The following is a 22,294-nucleotide window of genomic DNA, read 5'->3' on the forward strand; positions in this document are numbered from 1 at the left end:
CATACACACTTCAATGTTGTAGTGCAATGGCAGTTTCTTGTTACTGAATTATCTGATAATCCTGAAAAGTAATCTTTCCATGTCTAGTTACAAGTTTTTTTTTTGTCTTTGCTGTTATAAATTTTAATCCGCGTTTTGATCTTATTCTAGAAGACATAAGACGGTTCTAATTATATGAATACTACTGTACACAGATTCTACTAAATCTTCCCATAATTTTGTTTGACTGAATTTATTGTTTGTAAGATTCTTATCTGCCAATTGTTTCTTTGTTAAGTATTTTTTTCATAGTTCCAGAGTATTTTTAACGATTTTGCTACTGTAGACCACCGTGTCCACTTTGAATTTTAAGCTTTCCATTTTAATTCCACAATCGCATATGGTGTTTTAAAGAAAGCGATCTTATAGTTCCCTCAACGTTCTTCTAAGTCACTGATTTCTTATCTCCTAGGATAATGATCATAGTGCTATCATTTATTGGAATATTTCAGGTTTCTCTTTAAGTCTACTTTATAGATTTCAAGACGTTTTGTAATTTCTTACATTTTCTTAAATTTTATTTTTCTTTTATTTGTAATCGAAGAAACTAAGAGCAAAGCGTGATGTATATTCAAACTGTACCCGTATAGATTTATACATTTATACACACTACCAATAATTATCCAGATACTTTAGAAATTTACAATTGATACCAGAAGGCGAACCCTTATAATCGGATATGTCCAACTTCGTCTTTGAGTATCTCCTGCACCGTTTGAGGGAGGCTTTTCTACCAATGTGCTGGAGATATCAGATGGAATTTTCTCCATTCTTCCATCAAAGCAGCACTGATTTCAGCGACAGATCGAGGACGTGCTGATCTGAACCCCAATCGCAACTCTAATTCGTTCCATAGGTGTTCGATGGAGTTGAGGTCGGGACTCTGCGCAGGCCAGGGCAGTCGACTAACACCCATCTCTTGATACCATTACATAACAACTGAGCTTTGTGGTATGGGGCATTTTTAGTAACACAGCTCCGTTCCATAAAACTTTCAGTGTAGGCAGCACTTGATCACTGAGCTGCCTTTATGGAACCACGGGCAACAAATAATGGTTCCACTCCAAATCAGCTGAATGCACCCTGCACCATTACTCTTCCACTACCAAACTTTGCTGTGGGTACAACACACTGTGGTAGCAAGCGTTCACCAGGCTGCCTCCACACCCACACCCAGTCTGATGGCAGGGAAACAGGCGGACCTTGATTCATCGCTCAAGTGTACCGTTTTCCGTTGGTCAATTGTCCAGTTCACACACACTCTTTGCACCAGGTAAGACGTGTGCCGCCTTGTTGATTGTTGTGATGTTCGGCTTGTGTGCCGCTACTGTTCAGTGGACACCCAGTTCTTTTCGTATAGCATTAGCGCTCACCATGGTATTATTAGCGCTCTGGAACTCATCACGGATGGTCTGTGCCGATTGTAGTCGGTTTTTGCGTGTGTTTCCTGCAATAGTGATGCAAGAAAGTCTCCATTTGTCGATGGCATCGCCAACTGTTGATTTTGGATGAGCCAGCTGAGCCAAAATGGCATGTATGGACATGCCACTAACTGCATGTTCATACCTGCAACTGCTACGATGAAATGCTGCTTTCTACTATCTGTACAGCGGTTGTTATTAACAAACCTGGAATATTCCATAACTTCAAATAACAGGGATGTCTGGACAATTATTGGTGGATAGTGTATATAATTCCTGTATTTCTTTTAAATTTGTCCTTATTTTATTTGTAATCAAAGAAAATAAGAGCCAACCTTAATACCGTATTAAAATTGTACCCGTATAGTGGCATTACTGAAAACTGGAACATATTTCTTTTATTTATTTTTTATTTTTTAACGTACAGTGTTTCCCATACAAATTTAGTCCAATATCCGTATTCACTAGAATTTTGTTATTTAAATTGGGGTGAATCGAATTAACATTACTGGGTTGAATTGCGTAACTTGGAGACACTTGTTTGATTTGGGAAGTGATCAGTTACAAACTGGGGTTCTTAATTCTTTCTTCATTTCATTTAAACCGCGCATTAAAAAAATCTACGGTTCAGAAGAATATCTTTTACTGAGTCAACGAACAATTAAGAAAAAAGTGACACTTCTGGAAAATGCGGCTAATTGAAGTTCTGTTTTTTCTTTTTTTCGCAAACAAATAAAGCGAAATTTGATATTGAACAATTTGAGCGAAAGCTGGTATCATTTATCTATAAATTCTGATCCATACTGAATATCGAATTCTGAAAATTTCCGAGATTAGGAACTCAAGTGGCAGCTATGGATATATAATCCATTCTTGACTTCTAGATGTAAGTATCAATGGATATCAATAAGAATTAAGTAATTCATAATACTGAAAAAAAATCAAGATCTTAGCTTTATGTAAAGAAGCGAAATTGTGTCAGTGAAATAAGCATCTTCATCTGAAAAGTTTAATTGATAATGCAAGTCAGGAAAATCTCCGTCGATAGATAAAGTATTTGTTCCTTTAATCTCACCAGTTATCTTAACCTACCAAGTGGGCATTAAAGTACTAGGTTTAAGTTGAAGTATATTTTTCTTATGATTCCATGGGATAACGAATACTATACAATGGTTATTAACTTTCATTTAGTTTCTACTGTTAGCATAAGCTGGCAAGTATATCTTCATCCCAACATTCTGCTTTTATCGCATGATATATGGTTAAATGATATAAAGTTTCAGATGACAGAGTAATCAGAATGATTTATTCTGATTGCTTTGTCACAATATCCTTCCATATACTATGTCATTTTCATTGTTTTGGTTTCATATCTCGGCCTTGATACTGACAAAACTTGGCATGCGTCTGAAACTTCTAACAAACTCGTTATGAGAGAGTTTGTGCCTACAGCTCACGAACTCATAATACTCGCGACAACTAGCAGTCGTCTCGTGAGATTAGAGGAAACGATCTCCATCGTCAATTACATTTGCTTCCCACAGTGTCTGTTTTACCAACGCTCTTTAGTTTAGATTTCGAGTCAGGCATAGCGATGCTAAGCAAAACTCCTTAGGTCATTTTATAGAAAATACAGTGGCACATTTCTGATATTGTTAGGATGTAATATATTTTAGTTAATTGTAAAACATTATTAGGATAAGAAACAAACCAATTAATTGTAATTATCAAATTTTAATTCCATACGAACGATTCAATAGTAACAGCATGTTTTCAGCAGAGAAAAATAAAATGTCAAATGAAAAATTAATACCACATAAATTATTCACCAGACTTTGAAATAATACTTTTTTTATGCGCACAGGCAAAGCAAAAGGGTACAAAAAGTAAAAACAAATATGTAACCGCATTCTTGTGATCTAAGCTGACATTATGCATTCAGGTGAATGATAACTTCATTACGTGCTAAATTAACATAATATAATGAAAATTGTAATTAGCACTGATATTTCACATTACGTAACGATCTTGTGTGTAAAGGTTGCATTTATTGTTTTATCAGAAATCTCTTTTATACGTATTGCTAAGGGGAAAGGCATATTATTTCTATAAGGACTTCTAGATGAACCAAGATTTCCATAGCTTTATTCATTATTCAATTGGGTTCATTGCAAAACAGTGCAGTATCCCTAACTTTACAAATCAACATGGCGAATTGGAGAAACAGTATTTCCTATTATAGTTGTTCATTCAGGAAAGTAACTTATTAGTTTGTTAATTTTTTTTTCCGGCAAATAATGAAACTTAGATCTTATTCAACAGGATGACTGCTAACTTGTGTGTATATATAGTTGAGTATTTTCATGTTTTATGAGTATTTCATCATGTATAAAACAGAAGATACTGTATCATTGTTTTGCATATTAATTTTTCTAAACAGTTTGATGGTTTATTAATTTCTCATAAATTCGACACATGAATTTATGAGAAAACATATTCTACAAAATAACAATTATTTAGAGCGGAAAATTTTCTGTGTACTCTAACCTAATTACTATACTAATACGCGGTCTATTTAATAGTGCTAAAATTGTGTTACTATTAAGAGAGTAGTTGACAGCGAGATTGATTGAGTAGCTAGCATGTTCACTACTAAAGTGCCTTTATGAAAGTTAGAATCCTAGTGGAACATACAAGTATTTGACAACTTTATATAGTAGATGATTTTCTTCGTCTGGTGTGAGATTGCCTCTGAAAGACATTGTTAGAGTGAAAATGTTCCATCTTGGTAATTAGAACAACGTTCCTAGAATATCCAACCCTGAACTCACCCACGGCAAATATAATGTGCTATAGGTTTCCAAACCTTCATTATTACGTTTGACATAATTTTGTTGTAAGTGAATATACAGTCAATAATAATGCAATAACTTATCCTTTCGATTAGTAACTATGAGAAATGGGGAAAAAAAATAAAAGACCATCTGATGAAATTACGTACTTCATTTATTTGTGAATAATAATAAGACTTCTTTGAAAGTGTCCGATATATGTTCATTATTACCCATTTTATTAAACGCTATCAACCTGGTGTACGTGACATTGAATTCATTGCTACCTCTTCACTGGATAAATAAACTCAGGTGAATGAGGACGAGGAATTAGAGCTGTGGCACAAACTGAATAAGAATTCAATAGGGATTGATGGGAAATCAGTACTTGTGCTAAAATAGTGTTCAGCTGAACTGGCTATTCCTTTGACCAGGCTGTTTAATATGAGTCTCAGAACAGGAAAGATTTCTCAGGAATGGAAATAATATATGGTAATTCCATTGCACAAGGGGGGGGGGGTGCAAAGACGGATGTATTCGTGTCTTTTCACAACCCGTTTAGAAAGTGATCCATCTATGCATAAAAACAAATTCTTTGTAATCCATGTTTCTTACATTTATTCTACATTGCTGTAGAATAAATGTAAGAAACATGGATTACAAAGAATTATTTGAAAATTTTCAAAATTGATAATTGTCTGAAATATGAAAATCACATACGTCGCCTTAGCTCACTTGAATTTCGACGGGTTCGCATCCCATCTGACGCAAAAAACATATATTTTGTAAAACGGAGATTTTTTGTCCCTCAAAACAGGAAACCAAGCCCAGTGAACACACACACACACATACACGCACATCTACATTACCCGGGGAACGTTTCCCCGGGTAATGTCCGAATCCAAACACGACCATCAGAGTGAAACATTTGGAAGTGTGATTCGCCACTCCGCAGAACCCATTTTCAATCATCTAAAGTTCAAGAACGGTGTGTGAAAGACACCAATCCAAACGTCCTTTCGCATTGGGGGGGGGGTTCACAGCAGCTCTGCTTGGTGTAAATAAAGGCATGCAATTCTCTGCGGACAGATCTTGTGCCGACGTATTTTCCTACAACATTTTTGAGGTTGAACTGCGAAATCCCCCCCACTGCTGACCTACGGGATACCCGAGAATTCAGAGAGAGAGCTCGTCAATTTCGTTCAGTGAGTGTCGGTAGCCACCCAGGACATTTTTCTTCTGTGGTACCATCAACTTTACACCTACGAATGACATAAGCAACGGTGGATTTCGGCTTATTGAGACGGGTAGCAATGTCACTGACAGAAAGATAACTGATGCGAAATCCAACTGCCAACCCACGTTGGATGTTTGTCAGTTCAACTGAACTTGGTATCTTGACATCGAGTACAGTGCAGAACATGTATTACGAGGCATAAGAAGACACTCCCATAATATTTGCATAAGAATTTAATATATCGGATATTTATCTGGTAGTACCAATTTTCTAATTCATTACCACAATGCATCCATTAGCAACCATTGAATGAATAATTTTAGGCTCTTCATTGTGTCAGTTTCATCATGGATTTTATATTCACTTTTCAAAGTTAACAAACATCTTTATTTAAGATCAATGATAATTAAAGGTTACAGGTGTTATTATTCAAATTTAAAAAACTCATTTTTTTTCCTTAAATTTAAATGAAAAAATCTGATTATATTACACAAATATTTACGAAAACGCGTCTTTCTCTATATGAATATTTGAATAAACTCTTAGATTACTAGTGAAAATAAATAAATTACAGTTATATATATAAACTTTTTAAATGTACGTATAACGATTTAGATCTTTCGTTAATCAGCACAACTTCGGAACTTCTAAACATGATGCATATTTAAAATAATCTACTTCGAATCTCTCCACATTTTGTTTTTAAATTTAAATGGTACGCCTCAATTCTAAATATATTTAATATGAGCGAAAGTGTAATCACAAATATCATAATATTCCATTAGCAGTTTACTTGTGTTTCTCCTGGAAATTTTAGCAGTTCTGCTTTGCATCATTCTCATAATTAATTTTCATAATGAGGAAGCAGATGAAATATGTGAAAAGGTCTGGCTTTAATCATCGCAAGCAATTACAGCAATGGTTGAACTAGAAAGCGTTGCAATTACTGTTATGTCTATCGGCCTGCTGGTGACACGATCTATCATTGACATCTTGCTTTAGTCCAAGTTTCCAGTATTAATACCATCATTCCGTTAAATGGAACAGCATGTACGAAGGAAAGTAAATAAAGTATGAAAGTTAGTAGGTGTAGTTAAATATAGGGTGTGAAGTTTACAGGTATATTTAGGCATTCGAAGCTGTGCATTTCAATGTTTAGCAATACTTAGCTTAAGAACACACATACGAACATTAGTTTATGAATTTTTTTATATCACTTCCGAATGTATAAGGCTGCAAGGCCTATAGCAAATAAATTCCTCTTGCTATCAACGTTTTATATTTTTCTCTTATTATTATTATTATTATTATGTACAACCTCCGTGGAGTTCGAACATATTTTATACTACACCATACTAGTGCACATCACAAAGTGTTTCTGTCTGTTAACTGAGTGTGTTCTCCTGTCATTCTGTTTGAGATAAAAATCCCATGGTTCTTGGAGAACTCCTCTTTTCTTCAGCTAATACCGAGTCCTTAACCAATTAACCAATCCTTTCTCGTATGCGTCCTTTCGAATGACAACGTTATTAGGATTTTAGAATTATATTGCTGACGTTTTCGGTAACTGCTACAACAAAGAGAATGAAGTAATTTAAAATTTAAACTGAAATAAAAGGTTTATATTTATGAAAATATTTTTCAAAAACCCCCTCTGAAGAAGATTCAAACCTGGCTTCACATTACTTCGTTTAATATTTTCGTCGTTCCGATATATAACTCTTCCAATTTTTTGCCATTCAGGTGGTTGTGACTGGAATTACTTCCCAAGCAAGTAAGGGTTATGAGGCACGTGCCGGGCATGTTTATAAATCATATGCGTTCCTTTAGTCTGTTTATTTGTTCTGGATTAAACACAAATTTCCTCCTGAGTCTAGAGAACAAAATGAGTTTCATTGATATAAAGCTAGTGAATATTATGACTTCTGTATTTGCGCTGTCGTATTCTTGGTCCAAGATATGGACTAGTTCAACACGTTCCACACACAATCCAAGGAAATTCCAAAAGTTTGTATTTGGAACTAAAATCGACTTGTATGACAATACGAAAATTCTGATATCACGTGCGATTACAATTTCATTTAACAGCGATCGTTTCGAACTAGACAGCACCCTTTATGAAAATTCGAAGTGGAAATAATATTTTTGAAACTACATCATATTTTAGAGAGGAAATAAAAAAAAATTCATATAAATCATAGAGCTGAGGATCTGTATGTATTTAAAGTTAGACTATATGTGATTTACTATGACGAATCTATATATGTCATGTTGTGCCAAAATAATATAACAACGTCCGTGGTCATGCATGTCTTCGAACACAATCATCGCAAATGTCCTTCATATAAAAAGAAAAAAATATCGTGTTGCCCATGCGCAAACAAATGAACAATTTTCTTTTGTTTCTACTACGATGAAAACTATAATCTCTTAGTTATTTGTGTTAACTGTTCACTCACTAACGAAGAGGGTGGGGAGCCATTTCGGAGGCTTTGTCTTTCTTGAAGAAAACTTGACTACTGGAATTACTCTATATGATGCATTAATGCGTCATTTTTCTTATTCCTACTATTTGTATGAGGTTCTTATTGAGTAAAGTATTTTGTATAAATTAATTGATCAGGTGCAGATATTATTCACTTTTAAAACCAAGTCCTTCTTCTCGATATTCATTATGTTTGTATATTCTCCTGCTATTTTTCATGTACCTCTAGTTGTGCTCTGAATACGTATGCTGTTTGCCGCACGAATGAATATCACTCTATATTTTTTTCACCAAAAGTGAACAAATATGTTTCAAATATTTAATAGAAGCAACGGTTATACTGTACAAAATCTAAGGCCTTTCTAGAAGGTAGACCGCACACTTTTATACCTAGAGGTGAATTTTGAGTATCGGTAGAGAAATATGTTCTAAACTAATAGATAACACATTTCTAGGTAACTTGAAGTCCAAAACTTAATATGATAAATATATTTCTATTACATCAAGTGCACAATTCATAAAATATCAGCATATAATTACTTTATATGGAAAGCAGATCGCTTTCAGATGGTGAAATAGGGATGAATTTTTGAAATGTTCTTGCTCGCATTGAAAATCCACTGTAATAGGAAACTCTGTGTAGATTAGCATATTTCCAATCTACTTTTCTTCCGTCAGTCGATAATGAAAGCAAGTTTCGACTTGATGCTATCAGGAATACGAGGCGGACTTTATGAATTTTTAATCTAATACTTGCTCTTCAGAGGAAAGATGTATGCAATATATGGAACGGCCTTTAAATTATGACAGATTTCTTTGCATTCTCGTGTTACATCACTGCTCCGCAAGGCTTCTGTAACTGGATACAAAGCCAGGTTTACAGATGATATAGAATATCTTCTTGGGCTTGCTTTCTGAAAATAACAGGTGGAGTCGTGTTTCCATACGTTCTTCACTGATTTAAAATTCATTGCACACAAACATTTCCAAAGTTTCGCTGTGTAACTCATAGTGTTTCATGTAGTTTTTGCAATTTTATTATCTTAGAGAAAAATGACCCCAACAGTGTATATATCAAACATTACTGTAAAACGATAACATAGTTTTTGTCTGCCTTATGCATTTGGCTTAATGATTTTCACACTGAAATCAAAAGTGGCATTTCAGGTATTTTAATAGCAGAGGAAAGAAAACAGAAACACAGTAGTTATAGTTACATTGAAATTGTTAAACCCGTAGCATCACGAAAATAACGAATAAAATAAATGCAATGCATAAATGTATAACTCTGTTCATTTGACAAGAAAACAGGTTTGCGAACATATATCTGGTATTTCTTCTAGTGTAAAAGGATGAACCCCATCTGTAATTACTCTATGCAAGACATCATATAAAAATATTCATTTATACAGGAAAAAAATCCTTACTAATGCATCTAGGTATTTTTAGATGCCGCTGATTTACCTCATGACCAGTGGCACACATACATATCTACGAAACATGACCCTCGAGCGATTATAACGTCTTTATTACGATAGCTATCTAGTTCTTAATTAGATATCCGAAGTACATCATTTTAATTTGCCAATGCTGATAGAAAGAATCAGAATAAAGTAATAGACTCAGAGAGGAATGCACTGCATAATCTATTATAGTGTTAGTATTATGTACGTGTGTAGAGCATGAGTCTTGATTACAAGGCTGCTTGATGTACGACAAAAAAAAAGGAGTTTGGAGACTAGTTGTAACAACAGAGAATGAACGAGCTCATAAAAAAGGAAGTGGAATGATAATTTGAGATATAAATGCGCTAGAAATCGAACCGTAATAGAAATTTTGTAGTCATTGTTGATATCACCAATTATTATAATTTTCAAAATTATGATATTTGAAGGGAGCGTTACATATCTGTTTTTCTCTGCAAATAATTTAATGATAATGAAAATGTTGTCTTTTGCAATTTCACTGGTATAAAACGCATGGAAAAGTAAGAACCAATCGAAGAACAAATACCATACCACATTATTAACGCAAAATATGGCTCATCGTTAAACATCAATTTCTTTAGCGCAATTTCCCCTATATCTCATTTAATATTGAGAATCTAGTGCTCTTACAAAATAATATGAATGTTTTTCTCTCAAGTATCTCCATTATAAAATAACGTCGAACTTTTTTTGCATAAAGACGTGGTATATCTTTGCATTATAAGATGGTAATGCAAGTTGAAAAAAATTGGACATCATATTATTTTCATTCTTCTTGCAGATTTTTTAATTTTTTATATGAGAACAGAATCACAGAGAAACTTTTTATCAGTGCATTTTTCAAATATTACTCACCTTTAATTAATAGCTTAAACTTCACTGAATGAGTAACTTGTTTAGAATTACCCAATTTTCAGTCATCATAAGTTATCAATAGCAGGAGAATATTTAATTACAATAAAATGTTGTATACTATTGTATTTCAAAATCAACACAGAAGAAAGTAAATTAGGAAAATGTTAGCTGTGGGGGTTTGTAAATTAATTTGTAGTGTTAGCTTATTAATATGAAACATCATCGTTTATAACAAAAATGGTTTTTTAAATATACCAGATTAAGTTGATAAATAGTTCGTTGTATGTTATTTTAACACCACAGTAAAATATATACATATCGTCTTTCCTTTTATCGGTGTTTTTTATTTCTTAAATAGGGTTCGAAAGAAAAAAAAGCAGGACATACCAAAATTCATTTTGGTATGCCCACCATAGAACTGTATTTAAATCGAAATCCATTAAAAAAACCTCTTCAAAAATGATCGTGTTTTATCCAGTTTGCTCTGAATTTTTAGTAAATTTTGCTGTACATAACAAATAGAACATCATCTTTGATAAGAAGTATTAAAATATACGGAAGATGCAAACACACTTGAAGAAAAAAACATGCTGCGAAAATCAATAAAATTATGATTTAACTCTTTGTTTTATGTTTTGGGTTTTACAGTCCTATTTATTTATTATACTTTTGGTATGGCTTTCTTGAGATAGATTTTGTTATGAGCAATATCATCTTTTTTCGAGTAGACTAACTCCATGTATTTTTTTCATCACAATTACGGTCTCTTATTACCATAGCATGTTTACTGGCTGAATGTGCGCATGCACGCACGCACGCGCGCGCACACACACACACACACACACACACACACACACACACACACACACACACACACACACACACACACACACACACACACACACACACACACACACACACACACACACACACACACACACACGACAATGCAACTACCATTTCCATCAAGCTAATGCTGATGAACTTACTGGAGCAACAGTGTTCCATTTCTAATTGATTTACAAACATTTGTTATTCCCTTCCCGACTTATCGGACCTTTCTTAACTGTGATTGGAGACGAAATTTAATTTAGCAGCTCGCACTGTATATTACAATGTAACCAGTCACAAATTAAAAGGTAATTGTTGCCGTATAATCAGAGATATGAAGATCTTGGATGGGAGTTTCGTACTCTTGCATGCCTAATCTAATATTCTGTGAGCGTTTTACACAGTGATAAAATCGCATGATCACCAATTTATTTTCCTTTAAAAGAAAATGAAAGGAAGCAAAGTAATCAACACTAACACCAATATTGCTGGACAAAGTATCTTATTTAAAACAATTCTCAGAATCCACATGGAGATATAATTTGATTAAAACCAAGTTTGGTTAACTTAACTGGATATGAAACCAATGGAATCCCGAGTAACATCATCCCTAAATGTTCATCGTGCATTTCCCATCCGAAATGTGGGCAGCATGGGATATACATACAAGCCCAATTTTATAGTAACCTATATGATTATGCTTGCTTTTTGCGGATATCATATAACCGCCCCCCCCTCTCTCTCTCTCTCTCTCTCTCTCTCTCTCTCTCAGCACAAATAAACCTTGCGACAATCATCACAAAATTTTTGATGACATTGTTGAAAAATATACCTCTAAACGCATTACCAAAATGATAATTAAAAACAGTACTCTAACGCCCAAAACATAAAGCAGCAAACATTCAACCAACTAAAAAATAAAAATATTAACTTCAACTCTATATTCACTTCAACAGCTTTCGTGACTTTAACACCAATAAAAACCAATATGAATCACTGCATAAAAAATGTAATCACTACTTATAATATGTAACAGAACATCATCTGGCCACTCAATTTACCAAACTACTCTATGATAACTTATGCAACAATGGTCCAGCTTATGAATTTGTTAAATCTGACATCCAGAGTCAGAGAATGGCAATCGTGAATGTACTCCTCCTTCTGATCTACTGTTGTAAACATTTCTTTTTCTCGTTCCGCTATATTAAGTAGCTGTTTCTATCACTCTCCAAATTTTAATTACCACTCTGACATTTTTATTTATCTGCATGAATATCAATCATATACAGTTCAAGTACATTAAGGGCATCCTTCTTGGGGATTCAATGCTCAAAAATCAGATTGACTCCTTTTTTTTTACAACTCCTCTAAAGAAGCTAGAAGTGATCCGGGAGTGGGGCATCAGCAAAAACCTTTCACAAAATCTCCCTCTGCACATCAGAATAGTTAATAATCCTCTTCATTCTCTAAATACTTTTGATCATCTCCTAAATATACTGTAAATGTCACCTATTTTCTTGATAACTTTTACAATACTTTCATCCAGGTCTCCTTTCCTGTCGATCCTCCTTCACTGTCAATCTTGCAATCTTTGGAATGACTCGTATAGTGATTTGTTTCTACTCCTCTTTTCCGTGGGCTGACTCTTGGTTTTCGCTCTTCTAACCCTGTCAGCAGCTTCATCCGAATGCCTTGAATATAACTCTATGAAAAGGCAAGTGTTTCCCATTGTGCCGAGGCATTCTAGAAAGAATTCATCAAATCGTAAACCGAATTGAAACCAAACTCCAATATTCTACGCAGTAAAGAAAACAGCAAACATAATCTTTAAAAAGATTTCGCAGAAAACAATGGTACCTTCCCGATCCTAGTTAAGAGCTTTTAATGAAGTAGAAGAATGGATGAACAACTTTTGTTCACCCATGTTTCTATAGCAAAGTACCCTCTTTATTAATAATTGCTCATTTCATGCCTCTTCTGCTCTTCTTTCGCAGAGAAATGAGTGCAATCATGAATAACTTGATGCAGCTATACATATATCGAAAGAACTTCTTTTAAAATTTTTTTGGGGTGATTGAAATAAAAATTTATATTTTGCAACTGGTACTCGATATACTTTATAACTGAGCGCAATTTGAGATGGGATTTCCAAATGGCATCTTGTAATTTTTATTTTTCATTCTTAAATAATAATAAAAAATTACGTTTTCTTTTACAACTTGCTGAAATCTATTCACATAACCAGATAATTGGAATTACCTATTTTAATTTCAAATACTTACTTGAATTTGAAATTTAAATTTTTTCGCTAAAATTTTAAAAGCTTTAAGCATCATTCGGCAATAAATTTTAATTTCAAAGCAACTTGAATTTTATGCATGGAATGAAGCAAAATCAATTGCATTCCATATATTTCCATTTAGAAAGTAACCATGCGATGTAAAGGTTTGAAAAGAATCATGTAGTTAATATTTTGTTTCGAAAAAATAAAATATCGCAGCGTTTGCACTGTTTACTTTACTAGATCTTCATGTGAAATGGAGAGGAATATAAAAACTTCTAAAGCACAACATAAGCACTTTGAGTCTGGAATATATTCGTTTATTTCTTATGGAAGCTTCGTATAAATCTAGACTTTCGGAAATCTGGTGAAATTCTAAAACAAACATGACCAAAGTTTAACGCATTTCTTTCTGGATTTAAAATAGTAAAAATAGTAAGAAAACGAAAGAAGCAAGGATAGATTATCCTACAATGATTTATTTTATTGAAAAACTGGATGTACATTTGATACGCAATTTTCCATACAATTGTTTAGCAGATTGAAAATATGATATTATGTTAAGTAGCGTAGAACCACGTTGAAGAAGAATAAGAAGTTAAATATATATCGTTGATTTAAGCGCATTACATGAATATTTAAATGGGCTTCTTATAGACATAATTTAAGTCTAATTCATTTCAAGAGATAAGTATTATCTCAATTTTTTCGTCAGCTCATCGTACCATAAAGAAGGAAAATGTGCTTACATGAGAATTTTTCAATTTTTAAAGTATGGTTAGCGCGTTTAGATTAAATCTTTAATAAAGAATAAAAGTAGGACATCGTGTTTGATATTTGACAAAGGATAATCCCGCTATTGTAAAAAAACAACAAAACATTTTTAAGGATTTAACTTTATCATAAAGCTCCTTGCGTTCTAATTCTAAAAAAGCGGATTTTCAGAGCTTCCTCAAGCTGAATTCCTTTCCTTTTTTAACTTCTTGTGTTATCTGCACGCCTTCACATACTGCGGCTATCATTCTGGTAAGTGTTATAAATGACTATGTCAAATCCAGGTTAGTTTTCTTCTCATAAGCTCAGCACCGCGTATCAGAGACTTTATATTCTTTCACTGATAAAGTGTTGATTACTGAGCATTACGGTAAAGTTAAATAAAAGAGAACTTCTCAACTTCTCTTGCGCAATGCTTTTTCATTGTAAATTGCTTACAAGTACTTCGAAAAAATGGCACACGTTCTATGAGAAAGTGATAAACTTCCTTGTATCTCGAGAGATAACAAAACAACTGTTTCTTTATAGTTTACATGGGTCTTTTAAATTTTAAGTAAACCTATATGTTTTTCTTAAAGCAAAATTGAAAGTGCTAAAAAAGTTATATTTATTTTATCCTGTTCTATTCTATGTATTCTCTTTCTAAACAAAAAAAGTATTACATTTGCAGAAAATGTATAGAAAAAACAAGTTTTAAAAATGCTTCAAAAATAAGATTTTATTTTTTAACATTGCGTGTTTGTTCAATATTAGTCCACAGTTTGTCTAAAAAGAAAAGTTTCTGCCGGTAAAAATATTCCAAGTGCAAAGAGTTTTATTCGACAAGAAAATTTACTTTGCATTGCGTTACAGTTTCCAGAAATCTCGTTCTGTTGATTCCCACCAAATAAAAGAAAAAGAGAGAGGGCGGAGGGGGGGGGGGAGAAACGATGTTTTGGAAAGCAAGATAAAAGAAAACACAATGATTGATTTTCCAATAATGCATGCCTACAAAGAATTATATTTCAAACATAGATATTTGCCGAAAACTATATTGTCTTTTTTGAATTTCGCTTTTTTTAAATAAAGAATAAATGATTCTCACTCATATCTGCTAATTGATGAGTTGCGAATAATATATCTCGGGAAACGTTTATAAGTGATGATCAGCAAAGGTTTAATTTGTGTTGAAAATGCATAATCTCCAAAGAAACGGTAAAAAAAATTTCAATTTATCTACTTTCTCATAATTTAAAATAAACGTAATAAATCATATATATAAATTTGGCTCACATAATACACTTTTAATGGAATCTGTAGCTTTTAACAGTGCGGTGATATAACCCTGGATCACTTCTTGTGCAGTTAATGTTAGTGTGGTTTGGAATCAGGGGGTTTTAGTTTTCTTTCCAATCATTTTTCAGATGCAAAGTTACCCTTGCGATCATTTGATTAACCAGTTAACAAATTAGTTAACTCGTTGCATTTCTTTGATTCTTTAGTTGGCACGTTGATAGTTTCATAAATCGAACCTACCTTTCTTATAGCGCCAAGCATTTGAAAGTGAGGCTATTGAAAATGAACGAAATTTGAAAATAAAACCAGCAGAATATCTGATGTTGTCACTGAAAGCTAAAACTTGAAAAAAAATTACTCTGTCTTTGTGATAACAATAATGACTTTATTCAATGTTCATTTAACTAAATAACCATGATTATTTTTATAGTGTGCCTGCAGATGACTCGAGGTATCTTCACCTTGGTAGCACCTACCAGCGACCCGTCCTATGACACTTTTACTGCCTATAGCAACATGTTTCAGATGCCATTCCTTAGTCCAGCTTTCCCGCAACAAACAGGGACTGAGAGGCCAGCGTTATTCGGTATCAGTATGAGGCCCAAATACCTTCAAGCAATTGTTGACGTCATTAAGTTTTATCAGTGGAAGAGCATTATTTATCTCTACGACTCGGATAACGGTATAGTACATTTTCTCTTTATAAAAATAAATAAACAATAAAAGAAATCCATTTGGTAGTTTTATAGAAAAAATATTACCTGCATTGCTGTGTTTATTCTCATTAGTCAATAATGCAAACAATATATAATCGGTTTGTTTAAAACAGTAATCATCTATATTGGCCTACGAAAGATTCTTAACTGAATTATTTTTTTTAAAGACTAAAATATTATTAAATATTTTCATAGCCTCTTATGAAACTGTGTATTAAATTATTTTTAACGTTATTTAGTATCTATTATTATGCCATCATTAGTTTGTTTCCTGTATGTTAAGAGATGCTTTTGTGAGTACAGTTCAACCGGTAGTTAAAACAATTAATAATTAATTCTTAAAAAAAAAACGTTATTGTTAAATACTAATTCTTTCCTCAATAATAGAGTACTCTGAAAACTTTACAACCTCTTTTGACATAAAGAGTGAGAAAGAATTATAAAAAAAATAAGATTAAGAAAAATTGGAGACAGGTCTTTATATATATAAAGACCCGTCTCGAATTATGTGTTTCGATACATTATTTCACTAATTTGTCTGTGATATACTTCGACGAAATGAAACGGAAGTTTCAATAAAAATTAATACAAGAACACTCAGATTAGAAATCTGCATAGCCTTTCTGCCCAAGCTTGAAACACATTTCCTATTTTAATTCAAAAATTAAATAAGATATTAGTACCAAAACTGATGGATCAACAATCAATAATTAGGATGAGCTATGTAAAGAACCATTTGCTATAAGGGAGATAACCTAAGCTCATCCGACCTATCGCACTGAGAAAGTAGCTGGGTTTCGCAGCATTCTTCATACAACTGCTCCATAAAAAAATAAAAAATAAAGATTTTATGAAGATCTAGTCTTTTTTGCGAGAGTCTTTGAATGAGTCTTTTTCGAAACAAAGTGGAGACAGCATGTTCGGCAAGAACAAATTGTTCTGGCCCGAGGAATTTAATATAGACCACAAACTCAGATAATTTGATAGACACCTCGGTACATCAAAGGAGGAAGTGTCTGTTCTTCGCAAAGCCTGGATGTGAGATAAGTTTATTAATCGAATGAAACGTCATTATGGAACTAATTAACTTAAGTAATTTTAAGATCCGTTTGATATACCTTTTTTCGTTGGTGATGGCGATATGGTTGACAATCTTTTAGAAGACTGGTGAACTAGAAAGTCATAAAAGTTAATGATCTTGTTGACAACATATTCAAAGAAACTATTATACAAGAAAGTGGGTATAAAATGGATTTCTTTTGTTGTTAATATCTCAGTAGAGAAAATCAGTGAACGAGATCAACGAATAAGAGTTTTAATGGTGACTGATGTTTATGTAGGTTGGTAGCGTGATGGAGCATGGATATTAAGTGTAGTGTAGTTATCTTTCTAAACACAGTAAGTTGAAGGGTCTCATCTGGTACGATGAATATACAAGACAATGAAGGAAAAGAGTTTATCCTTTTTCAGAAGATTAAATTACATACGAAAATAAACATCACTGATCTTTGTAAGGAAGTATTGAGGTCCAGGTACTGAACTTTTCTATTTTACAAATCACTTTTCTATTTTACAATTCTATTTCACAAATCTCATCCATGTATATTTAATATACTGAGTGTATGGAAATGCTATTATAAAGCAGTCATTCTTAAATCCGATCAATAAAGCGATTCCGGAGGGTAGAAAAAAAGAGGACTATCCATCCGCTACCCTCTATTAGTTGATAAAATTTGTTTTGATATGTGAAGTAGCAAAAAAGGTTGAAAAAGAGAACATACGAATGAAAATGAAGGAATCCTTGTTGCCGTTAACTTAACTGTAATTTTATCTAATGCAGCATTCGACGGCATGGGTAGTCCTATTCTCCTATTCTCGAGAGTTTCTTTTTGGATCAGTTTGAAAAGCGATTAGTTTACTGACAGGTCGATGATATTTTTGAAATATGGCAAGGTTCCATATCTATACTTCAGGACTTTCTTGCAAAGATTAATCAGGTTTTTCCCTTCGTATACAATTTAGTCATGAAAACAGAAATGTCCAATTTTATCAGTATCAAACTATGATAATGATAAATAATTATCATTTATCGTTATCATTCTTTGTTAATTTTCACTTTCTTCAACTGTATTTCCTTCCTGGACCCGCTTATTATTCTCCGGCAATATCAGCTTTCATTCTTCCGTATTCAGAAGGAAAACCCAAACTAGACTTTATATCCCTGCTCCGTCACATCACCATCCTACTGAAAAATCTAGAATTATCGAAACTCTTATTCATCGAGATCGCTCGCTGTGCTCTGCTGAGGAATTATGTTCAAAAGAAATAGATTTTATCAAACCCGTTTTTGTGTAACAGCCTCCATTGAAACATTTGTGAACAGTTCATTAAGATCATTAACAGTTATGTAATTTCCAAGTGGCTACTATCATAATCACTCAATCATTTCGCTATTCTCGATCTATCAGAATGGATTTCCAGCTTGCTCATCTCCATTCTGCGAGTTACTTTTTCGTTCAATTACTTATTTTGCCCTCTTATTAGACTCCGTAAGGGGTAAAAATCCTTCGCAAAAAGGGAAGTCAATCGTTCCCCATTTGGCTACCCTGGTATCCATTAAATTCTCTGCACATGATAAAACACATGTGCAGAGAAACAGATCTTTGCTGCTACTGTTTGTCGTGAGGAATAGCTGGACTATATTCAGTCTCTTGAGCCAGAATATTCTGAAAGTTCCGAACACGCTATATCATCCAAACATAGAATTTGTTGGAAAAAGTCCTACATAAAAGCCGTTGTTGTTGTATGGATCAACTGTGTAACGAAACCTCACAATTTCAATTTCAATGTCTAATTTACATTACAACTTTAATTGCCTAAGTTAGGCAATTAAAGTTGTAATGTAGGTGTTGCGTTGTATAAAGTTTTATTTAAGAGGTGATAACCTTATAGCAATCCTTTCTTATTTAGATAAAACATTTTATGGGAAATATATCGAAATAATTAAAGAAGAAAAGAGAAACAACAGACGAAATTCAAAACGTTGGCAAGCTATACTTGCATAAACATCAAAATCAATGGTAGCTTAAAGAAGTAAAAAAAAATACAAAAATTATAGTAATAAATGCCGCTAAAATATTTCGATAGATTTATTATTAATATTAAAATTACTTACATGGTCATCAAAACATCGCTCTTACAAAATAATGAAAAAATTGAATAAATCAGAAAAAGATGTAACAGAAATTTCATCAATCGCAAAAAACGAAGAGATATGACATTATAAAGAACTTTGGTAAACAAGCATTCCATTATTAATGAAGAAATGGGATATTTAAATAAAATATATAGGAATACAATGATAGGGGATAGTGGGATAGTGGGATCAAAAGACGTTTATCTTCAACAAAAACAGGATAATTATTAACCCTTTTACATTTAGCTTTTAAATCTATTATTGTTTTGTTTGAAAATATAAAATGTGGGTAGAATAAATATCAGTTTGTAAGAACGCAGATAGCAGTTTTTGTGAAAATTACAGAGGTATTAAATGTTATTGAATTGTAAATAATCTATAAGAACTAAAACTGAAATTGAAAACTAAACTCTATATAAAAAGTAACACATTTTCAATGCATAAGATGTGATGTAGCATTCGATATCTATAATGATGTAATAAACTTCACCATTTTCAAGCAATCTGTCGTACTATACGACAAGAAACAAAAGCAAAACAAGAAAGAAAATCATCAAAATTTTATAAAGTCATGACAATACCAATAATAGTGTATATTTCTAAAAGTTGGATTGAGAAAAAAAAAGAAAATATGGAATTCAAGCATCTAATATGAAATTTATTCGATCAATTGACGGAAGGAGGATCTTTGAAAACATGGAAGGAGAAAATAAGAATGGAATTACTGATATTTGCAATAAATTATAAAATGAAGTACCACCAAAAGAAATTTAGACAGCATATTCAAAGAATATAAGAGAGAAGAATACCAAAGAAGTAATAAAATATACATATAAAGGGAAAATAAATGTATGGAGACCTAGAAAGAGAATGAAGACTTATAAAGCCTGTTTTGGATGCCAAAACAGGCTTTATAGCCTAAAACGTGCAATACTACGAAAATGAAGTAGCAACATTTTTATTCAATATTCTTTCTTTTCTTTTAATTTGTTATTTTGTAAACTGAAAAATAATTGAATAAAAGATGGAGTAACTTAAAGAAACGAAAATTCAAGTTAACTGGTTCTTCACGAAAAGTATAATACACTTTAACATTTGTAACAAAAATAAATAAAGGAAAAACTCAGACATAGTTAAACTTTTAGAGCATAGCGATACTCTTATCTTACGCGAAAATGGCAAAGAAAGAAAGAAAAGCATGAAAAATTTTCCAGTGGATTTTTCATTCCTTGCATGCACTATACTGAACTTTATATTCAAGTTTATGTCTATCAAGAACACCATCAAACCTCTCAGCAATAATATGACTAAGAATGCTCCATACGCTTCCTATTTTCCTTTCAATTTATTTTTGATGTTGTTATAGCCCAAAGAAACAGTCCCATTGTAAAGTAGCTCTGAAGTAATGTTTATTATTTTTCCTCTTTCCTCAGTTTTATATTTACTCATGCTTTATATGTATATCATTTCTTACTTCTTATTGACTGTTCATGTTCAATAAACTGCGAACAGCATCTCAGTTGTTTTAATTTGAATTAGATATTATGACGTTTTATTACAAAATTTATAAAATGTTATTTAGTATGTGTCGAAAAGAACATAAATTATTATATTCTTATCTATAGGATTACTTCTCAAAATTACTAAAGGGTATCATTTAATCTTTAGAAGCAAATAGAAAAACAAGAGACGAAATTTCGTCAGATTTATAAAACATTAAAGTTTTTGGAAGGATTATCTGGCTCTGCTGAATAGATGAATATACCAACACCCATAACAAACAGAAACGCCAGATGGAGGGCAGGTACACTTAACTCCCTTTTTTTGTTTGCCTGATTGTGATTATGAGTCATGGTAACTAATGTTTGAATCTTGGCTTTTGAACTCGTAGAAATAATCCAACTACAGAAGTGTGTGTGTGTGTGTGTGTTGTTTTTTTTTATTAGAATCTGCATCTGAATCTTAGATACCAATTAAACTGCTATTTAAATCATTTAGTTGATGCTACTTCCAAATATTATATTTCTTCCTTATTAAAAATGAATTCTTAAGCCTTTTCTTCAAGACAGACGCCTAAAAAAGATTGCATATTTGACAGCCAGTTAGTGAGTGAGGGAGGGAGTGAAAATTTCTAGTCACCTGATTTCAAGAAACGCCTTCTATCGTTATATTAGTTTATAGAATTGCAATTTTAATTACTTTGTTTGTTATTACCAGGTGATTGTGATAAAGAGTTTCAAATTTATATAAATACACGTGTATATTTTGCTTAACGCAACTCTCCGATCGATAATTTTGTCATTTTAAAATAACAATATGACTATTTAATCAGATGTTTCAGACTACACTTTATAATAATGTTTGGTATTATTCAAGTTTTCGCTCTGAATTCACTTGTAAAACTTAGTATTAAAATGATTTCTTTTCAACGCTTTTAAATCTCCTTTAAGTTTTTTTGTTTTTAAATTAATAGCTTTTTTTTTTCAAATTAATCGCTCCTTTCAATCTCTCTCTCTCTCTCTCTCTCTCTCTCTCTCTCTCTCTCTTTCCTTATTCATTATCATATATTAGAAAATATTTAAGACGTACTATGTTAGATAAAACAAGGAACTCACTGATGATTATATTTGTTAACATTTAGTTAGGAAGGCTATATGACTAAAATAACAGTTGTACTTAGAGGTGGATCATTAGCACTCCAGGGAGGAAGTTTTTCAATCCCATTAGAAAATCATTAGTACAAATAACTCAGAGATCTAATTTCCAAAGAGAGCAAAATTAACTCTGGATGTCACAGAGTCACAAAGAGAGAGAGAGAGAGAGAGAGAGAGAGGTTACGTTAATTCTTCGGCCATATCACGCT

The 22,294-nt window shown here is 32.7% G+C and overlaps 1 protein-coding gene across 1 annotated transcript in view; it reads left to right on the forward strand.

The window, feature by feature from the left end:
• The window catches only part of LOC150104174 (glutamate receptor 1-like), a 222,861-nt gene that overhangs the window by 129,119 nt on the left and 71,448 nt on the right, over positions 1-22,294 (forward strand). The window contains exon 3 of the mRNA XM_090396416.1: positions 15,950-16,201. Within this exon, the coding sequence (XP_090252542.1) occupies positions 15,950-16,201 (252 nt within the window). The remainder of the gene's footprint in view (positions 1-15,949; positions 16,202-22,294) is intronic.

This window comes from Typopeltis vanoorti, chromosome 8, assembly GCF_054136105.1.
Source record: "Typopeltis vanoorti isolate ZY-2024b chromosome 8, IOZ_Tvanoo_1.0, whole genome shotgun sequence".
Taxonomy (NCBI): Eukaryota; Metazoa; Arthropoda; class Arachnida; order Uropygi; family Thelyphonidae; genus Typopeltis; species Typopeltis vanoorti.